At 38.2% G+C, this 8503-nt stretch overlaps 1 protein-coding gene across 1 annotated transcript in view; it reads left to right on the top strand.

The window, feature by feature from the left end:
* The window catches only part of LOC109638415 (phospholipid phosphatase-related protein type 4), a 28349-nt gene extending 22683 nt beyond the window's left edge, over window positions 1-5666 (top strand). The window contains exon 7 of the mRNA XM_020101397.2: window positions 43-5666. Coding sequence (XP_019956956.2) covers window positions 43-1755 — 1713 coding nt within the window. The 3' untranslated portion in view covers window positions 1756-5666. The remainder of the gene's footprint in view (window positions 1-42) is intronic.
* Window positions 5667-8503: the final 2837 nt, after the last annotated feature.

The raw sequence follows: 8503 nt of genomic DNA on the forward strand, positions 1-8503 counted from the left end.
TATTGTACTATATGTGATATTGCTTTGTTACTGTTTCGCCAGGGGTTGTATGCAGTTGGAAATTTTCAACCTAGTGAGGAAGCCAGCAACAGCCCACCCCCACAGCTGCAACGACCTCCCTGCTCTTTGCCCCACATAAGCCAGGAGGCAGTCCTCCACCACTTGCAAATGAAAGCTAGCATGGTTGGAGAGCAAGGCATACCCACCTCCCACTCTGAGGGTCTCCTCCACCGAGGTCTTCAGCAACAGAGGCCTGATGACAACCTTAAGCGTTCCAGTGCAGATGTGGAAGTGATCTCACCCCATAGCTCTCATAGCAAAGATGCCATGGTGACCTTTAGCCACACCCTTCCTCGAGTGCACACCCCACAGGCCATGGCAGCGTATGAGGAAGCAGCCAGACGTCATGCTGCCACCCTCCACCATGCCTCCATGGACTCTAGCCGCTCAAAGCAGCTGCTGTCTCAATGGAAAAGTAAGAACAACAACTACAAATGCTCCTTGCAGGTCCCAGACTCCTTCTCTTCCTCTGTAGACTCATCATCTGGTCAGTCCTCCCTGCATCCACACCACCACGGCAGCATGGAACTCCGATCCAGCTCTGAGCCATCGGCTATGGGACTGAATGGAGGCTTTGATAGTCATGCATACTTGTCCAAACTGGCCAGTGGTACTAGTACCACCCTACCTAGTAACTGTAGTGGGATCACCGGAGGGGCCAGGATAGCCATGCAATCCAGACCCGGGTCTTCACAGCTGGTCCACATACCAGAGGAAGCTCATGAGAATTACAACACCTCCTCCCTGAGAACAGTAGGAGCTGGAGGAAATGAGGGGATGTCAACAGCAAATAGCATAGTTCAGGCTAATTGGCAAAGGGCAGCAGAGAAGACAACAGCCTGTAGGACTAATGATAACGGACAGAATATGCAGCCACGAATCATGCAAGTAATTGCTATGTCCAAGCAGCAGGGCCTACTACAGACCCATTCCAAGAGCTTAGATGAGAGCAGCATAGGCTGCAGCACCACTGGGAGTTGCCAGGGCTCTAGTCACTATAGGGTGTTAAATGATCAAGAACATACTAGCACCACAGGACCCAGCTCACTCGGCAGTACCACAGGCAGCATTGCAGGGAGCACTGGAGCAATTGTCAGAGTAGAGGCCCACCCTGAAAACAACAGACCTGTGATCCAAGCTCCATCCATGGATGGAAGTGGATCGTGGAGGTGGCGGTCCCTGGACCATGGCACTGGAGCAGGTGGATGTGCAGGGACAAATGCAGGAGGGGGAGGAGGAGGATCAGCAGGAGGAGGTGGCAGTTTGAAGCAGTCCTATGAGCTCAATGATCTAAATAGAGACTCAGAGAGCTCTGACTCAATACGTGAAGGGTCCATTGACAGGAAGCATGCCAATCACATTGTTACTACCACTGCCACTGTTAGCACCCCACCCATAGTTACTGTTCACACCCAGAACACTGGCCAGTCAGAGCAGAGGGTTCACCCCCAGGGTCCGTCTACGATAAGGGTCACTCCAGGTGATGGTAGTGGTTCTGGATCTGGAGGAGGTGGTGGCGGAGGAGCTGGTGGAGAGACCGCATCAGAAACCCACTCAGTCACCTCCAGTCGAGAGTCCACGCTCCAGAGAAAAGGCAATAATATTATCTTGATTCCAGAGAGAGCCAACAGCCCTAATAATGCCCGGAATATTTTCTACAAGGGAACGTCAATAACTCCTGTTTTCAAGGACTAATGCATACACTGACTCAAAACTTCTAGGAAGATGTAGCAAATAATGCAACACAGTTGATTTTGAGAGAACCCATAACTGTGACAACAGTATTACCTGCCATTGTGCATAACATTATAACTTCAAAAGAAAGATGTTTTATTCAGCATGAGATTTTTTTACATGTTTACACTAAAGCACAACCTTTTAAGTGTTGTAGAAATAATCACTGTGTACTTTTGTGGTCACTCCCAAGGAAACCTATTGTAATGTCGATTCTGTGCCAGTGCTTTGGAGAGAAGAGAACCTTTTTTAAACAGTTCTGTATGTTTTGGATATCAATCATCACTAAAAAAAAGTGAGTTGCACAGTAACATTTGAACTGTAGCAAACTACTGCAAAATAATTGTATGATAGCTGTGAAACCAGTGTTTACTTCCCTGGGTGCTACACCAGAAAATACTATTTACTATACAGCATACTGCATAATTTGAGTAGATAAAGAATGATTTATTTTACAAAGAGCGAACAACTATGATGTTAATATGTGACAGAGATATGTTTTGTATTTTGTCTCTTTTCTGTACAGATATCACATACTCAATACTGTTTTGAACCATAAGTGTGCTTAGCATTCCTTCTGTAGCTATGAAGTCAAATATGCTGTGACTTGCACTGAAATACACGTTTACTGTACCTTGTATACCGTAAGCCCTGACCTTATCTTTACATCCTGTACTTACATTTGGATGCCCATGCCAGCCTCATATCTACAGCACAAAAACAGCAAATCCCTGGAATATTCTTCTTCTTTACACTGTAAGATTATTAGTACATTTCCAAAATACAATGCAATACTTGACTTTAAGTTTGCCAGGTATAAATGTGCTTACTTTGTAGCTTTCAATGGAACACTTACAATTTGCAGAATATCCTTACTGCTGTCAAATCTGCAGCCTTGTGCTAACATTATCAGTTACATATTTTTTCAAGGATGTCCAGGGTACAAATACAAAATCTTTTTGCATGGACATGCTTAGTTGTGAATGGCGGTTGGAGTTCTTACAAGGCTTAGTTGGTACATAATTATCCCATTTACATCATACAAGATGACTACTGTGAATGAAATATATTAATATATTAAATATATTCTCTTATTTAAAGGCATATTTGAAAACCAATGTACAACAAAGCAGGAGGAATAAACTGGCTGCATTTTGGTAAATAATATCCTCTGACTAAACTTAAAACTCTGAAACATGAGCCACCAACAACTAGTGGAAGCTAAACATTATGACCTTAAAACATGTTGATACAATCAATCAATTTCAGTTAAATTTATAGCCGTATGCTACATCAAGTTGAAAAACTTAAAACTGATCAATGCAGCATCGTCACAGTATTTGGTAGCTTCCCCTTTTTGGATGAGGATTAGGAAGCGCTGTAAAGCAATGTGCTCAACCTAGTAACAAAATCCAACTTGTTTTGTCGTATCTTACCTTTATAAGCGCTACATGTAGCATTTTTCAACAAGAATATATTGCTGTCAAATTGTAATACCTCTGTATAATGGTCATCATCAAATGAAAACCTATTCACATCTTTAGCAGGTGATTTTTGCTATGTTTAGCACTCCTTTCACCATCTGTCATATGCATTGGAAGAACAGCCCTTTCTCCCAGTTTTGTGCTGTGAAGTAATTTCCTTTTGTGCCATAAAGTAACCAGCAGATTTTCTACCAAATCTCCCCCAGTGTTGTATACAGGATAGTAAGGAAATGCTTAAGGTGGACTGTTTTCAGTTAAGGAATGACAAAATTGGTTATTTACAGTGGCAGCGCATATCATCAATCTGTATCTCAGTGGTTAAATAAGCACCCACTAAATATGTCCAAGATTGGCACTTGTGAAAAATTATATTATATATTATATTTGCCAAAGCTAGAAATCTTCAAAGAAAAATATTATAAATCATCAGATGGAATTTTAAGTATTTGTATTGCAAGCTTGCATAATATTGTATATGCTTTGTTAGATTTATTAACATTTGCATGGTCACTTTTCTATAGTGCATATCATAGAATTTTTATCATAAATGTGCATTTATTTTGAATTTACATAAGTGTTAAACAGTATGTACTTTATTTAAAATATGTGATCCATAGTGAGAGTTAGATGACAATCTTTTCTATCTAAGTACTGTTGCCCTTCAGGTCGATACAACAGGCTGGTTTCCTTTACTCACTCACTCTGCATCATAATAAATGGAAATTTGTACATATTCTAACAAACAAGTAAAAACAGCAGACGTTTAACTCAAAAGCTCTCAAAAGAAAATATCTATTTTTGAAGTAACCCAGATAGATTGACTATTTTAAATATAGTTTTTTGCTTCACTTAAGTGGTTGTATTGGACGCTTGGCAGCTTTGTCATTAATAGGTCTACACTGTTGTACCAAACTAATATTTTTTGCATCTTTACTTGCAAACACCATAAGGTCACAGACCTACTTGCATATGTCTACCACAGCTCAGTAAAAAGTGATTAGTATCTTTCGAATGAATACCCTCTCACAAAGGATCTTTTTCCAGTGTAATGCTAGAAGGATAATAGTAATCTGAATTCCATATAATACCTCAAAGGACAAGATTTCTCGTATCTCGTAACTGTCAATAAATCCTGTGATAATACCAAAACCAACATTACATTAGTCTTTCGATACTTCATGGCTTCCTTACCTTTAAAAAAGCTCACAAAAATAAAAATATATGTTCTAATTGCTGTAATTTGTAGTAACTGTCACTCAAGCATCGGATAACAATTCATTTACTGTAGGATATTTGGGGCTAAATACTACTTACTAAAAGTAATTATTTTGAGCTGTAGGACAATTTTATTGTGAAATTCAGTCAAAACCAACTAAAGTGTGTGAGGACATGCTTATTAAGAAAAATGTTAACCTCTGCTACATTTTGGCTTAATGACAACAGTGGAGCTTTATGACACAGATGAATAATATGTGGGCTTTTGAATGACACAGTTTTAATTAATCACATTCATTCATTTGACTGTACTTGGGATTCATTAAGTAAAATACCATTAAAATGTATTGTACTTTCTAATGCTGCAACCTAACTAACACAATTGAATGTGGATGACTATATTGACAGTTTTTAGCTATAGGGTTAATAATATGTACAAACCTACACCTAAATACAGGAAACATGCTATTGCACTTAACTTGTACAAGAGCTCATTTTCAATCCCAGTATACATACATAACTATTATTTGAGAATGCCATTTCTTGACAGCCTTTTTACAGAAAAAATATCAAAGAAGGCTGTATTTCTACCCTTTATATACATTACATTATATATGTTGAAACCAGCCTGTATGACATTACCTAATCATAACCATTAGCCTACTACAAGATTAATTTAGCCTATATGGTGTGAGGGTACAAAATTCTACTTTTATTCTTTAGATTAAAGCCTTAACATTTCCCCTAATTTCTTTCATATGACATAGGAATAACAGAATTCTCCAAACCACTCACCCACCCAGAGTAACATATCTAAAATCTAAAATATATTGGATATAAAGAAAAAACTATGTGAATATTTCTATGGAATTATTTTAAATGACTTGTCTGATTTCGAGTCTGTATCAACGTGGAGTGTAACATGACACATGGTAAGAAATGTAGATCCAGTGGGTAAAACTGTGAATGGATGCTCTCTGCATGTGTAGCCTCTTGTGTTGTCCCTGGATGAATAATAAATGTTTTCTGATACTGTGATCAGCTGTATGAATTTTATGCAGCAAGAAAAACCTATGAAATAGCAAAGTAGCATTCACACTAGTATTCAGAGCACGTTGATCAGGGTAGGTGAGTTGTCTAAGTGATTGGAATAAACGTTTGCTATTGAAACCAGCCGATGTGTGTCCTCTTATCCATTTTGCCATCACCATTTAAGACTGACATAACTCTTGTCTTAAAACGCCGAACATTTTACTCGAGGCTTGCAGATTCTTACACTGCAATATCTATACATGGACGTGTAATTAAGTGACCAAGTTCAAGTCATGTTCAAAATCTGAACAGTGAAATGTAAAAGTATTAACAAATTACTTGTTTAAAAAATAGGGGATGTTCTTAATTCTAATAATTAAAAACATCCCAACAATAATAATTGTTCTTAATTATTAGGATGCCCCTTGCTGAATTGAAGATTTAAGGGATAAAATGGACCACACTTAAGGCGCTACAAGTTACACTCACTCATTCACACAGCACTTGCATTTAAAGGTCCAGTGTGTAAGATTTAAGTGAAAGGGAACTTTTGGCAGAAATTTAATGTAGAATAATCCTCATGATGTTTTCAGTTGTTCATTTCATCTAAATTGTATGAATTGTAGTTTTCCTTACCCCAGAAAAGGTTCTTTATATTTAAATACTTTATATTTACATCGAGGGGATGTTGTTTTTAGGACAACTGAAGCCACCACAGGTTCTTTTTCGTGTTTGGATGGGAAGGGGGAGGTGAGGGGTGTCCAGCTGCAACTGGCAATTTCTACACTAGATATCACAAAATTCTACACACTGTACCTTTAAGCTGCTTCAGACATGCTCTACAAGGATACTTCAACAAGCACACTGGAGGAGCTGAGGATTGAGCCAACCATCTTCTGACCCATAAGCAACCTGCTTCATCTCCTGTGGTTGGGCACGCTGTTTTCATCCAGGTTTTGTAGGAAATGCTACGAAAAGTTAAGTAATTAAATTTAAAAAAACATTCATTTTATGGGAAATTAAATATTGTCATCATTTAAATGTGTTTTTGATCAAATTTGAAGCAGAAAATGTGCTTTTTATTTACTTTCAGAAAGTGTATGATCTTTAGCTTGTTAGTTTTTCCAAAACTTTTAGTGGATTTCTATTGCTGTTGTGGTTGTTGCTATGGACTTTTCCCTCGCTGTCACCAGAGTAAGATGACCACAGAATAGCTAAGAGGATTAGTTCACTGTGTAGATATAACAGATGCAATTTAGGCTACTGAAACACAAGGGTTCATATCACTATGAAACATTATTGTGTTTCTTTAAATGAAATTAGTTATAGTCATGTAGGGGTTTGTTAACCTAAGACATTGTGCAGATTTGTATTGCATTTTAGTGCTGTCCGACAGAGAGCTTCACAGACCCGCTAATACTCAATAAAACGCCCTGTTTTATGTGAAGGTGTAAAGGAGTGTTATCTATTTGCAGATGTTAATGCACAATCTATGTTTGAAAGGCTAGCTTTTTGCCAAATGTGGCCATGGAGGGGGCTGTGTCAATCACAACATTAAGATGCACATAAAATGTTGAATTAGGGCTGTCGAAATTAGCGCGTTGATGGGATGATTAATTCGTGGAATCAACGTATTAATCTTTTTAACGCAAGTGCAGAATGACCCACTCCATATACCCATAACCGACCCCACTCACTCGTTTAGAGTGACACACACAGTGAGAACAGCAGAGGAGTGTTCACATGAAGTCGGTCAGTGACCGAGAACAGTGGAAACAGTGAAACACAGAGTTTCTCTGGTCACAGGTGCTTCATGATCAGAGCTGAAGCTTTTCATCAGAAAATTAACTAAATAACTTCATTAATTAAATAACTTCAGATTTTTTGGGGCTCTATAATGTAGTTCGCACACATTCTCAGGCTTATTACGGCTTCTTACATTGTGTTAGTGGAACGGCTTGAGCCTCAAATGAAAGTTGAAGCTAATTCAAGCTGCGCCTTTTCACAGGTCATCCACGTTGATGGAATGTCTGCTACACTTAAATTACAAGAGGAAAAATATATTCTGTCACAGAAAATACGATCTGCTTACAACTGAAATAACATATCATAAGCCCAAATGCTGACATGATCATTTTACTTCCATTCAAGATAATGCAATTTTAATTCATGCATTCTCTCCAAACCAGAAAAAAGAATTATGTTCTCTGGCTTATCACAACACCACATCTGACTCCCAAGAAACTCAAAACCTTCATGCAATGCCAACTAAAATTTCCCTCAGATTCGATCTAAACATAACTCTTAACCTTAAACCATACTTCCAATAGCACAGAATTGATGACTTCTTCAACAAATGAATCTGGCCCATCTTTGTCAAACTGAAACAGTACAAAATTATTGAAATCATAAAAAGCAGGGCGAAATTACTTAAAGGACCATCATTTGAAAGAAAGAATGACAGTAGGTACCAAGGCCAGAAAGTACCCTTCTGAATCCACATTTAAAATCACTAGATCCTCATTTATCATACCTGAAGTAAAGTAAAGTGAAGTAAAGTGAAAAATGCCCTCAGATACGCATCCATTCTGACCTATACTCAATCCTTCAACCAAGATTCATGGAAATAGGTTAAGTTGTTTTTGTATAGTCTTGCTAAATAAACAAGCAGAGAAACCATTGATCAAAACTTTGTCTCCTTGGCAGAAGAATATGTATATATGTAAATATATATATATGCATGCAAACACATATACAAAGAACAATGATAAACTCACCATGCACACACACTGGTCTCCAACCCTATACACCCCAAGAAAAAACTAATACCATTATTTTGTTATTCAGTTTTCTATGCAACCCATCATTTTAGTTTCAGGGGATGTTCGTGTCATTTGCTAACAAGCAAAATGAATAAAAGTCATAAATCATCAACTCACACAGAAAGCAGACATATGCCTATTACAAGAAACTGGCCT

This window comes from Paralichthys olivaceus, chromosome 17 (genome assembly GCF_024713975.1).
Source record: "Paralichthys olivaceus isolate ysfri-2021 chromosome 17, ASM2471397v2, whole genome shotgun sequence".
Classification (NCBI taxonomy): domain Eukaryota; kingdom Metazoa; phylum Chordata; class Actinopteri; order Pleuronectiformes; family Paralichthyidae; genus Paralichthys; species Paralichthys olivaceus.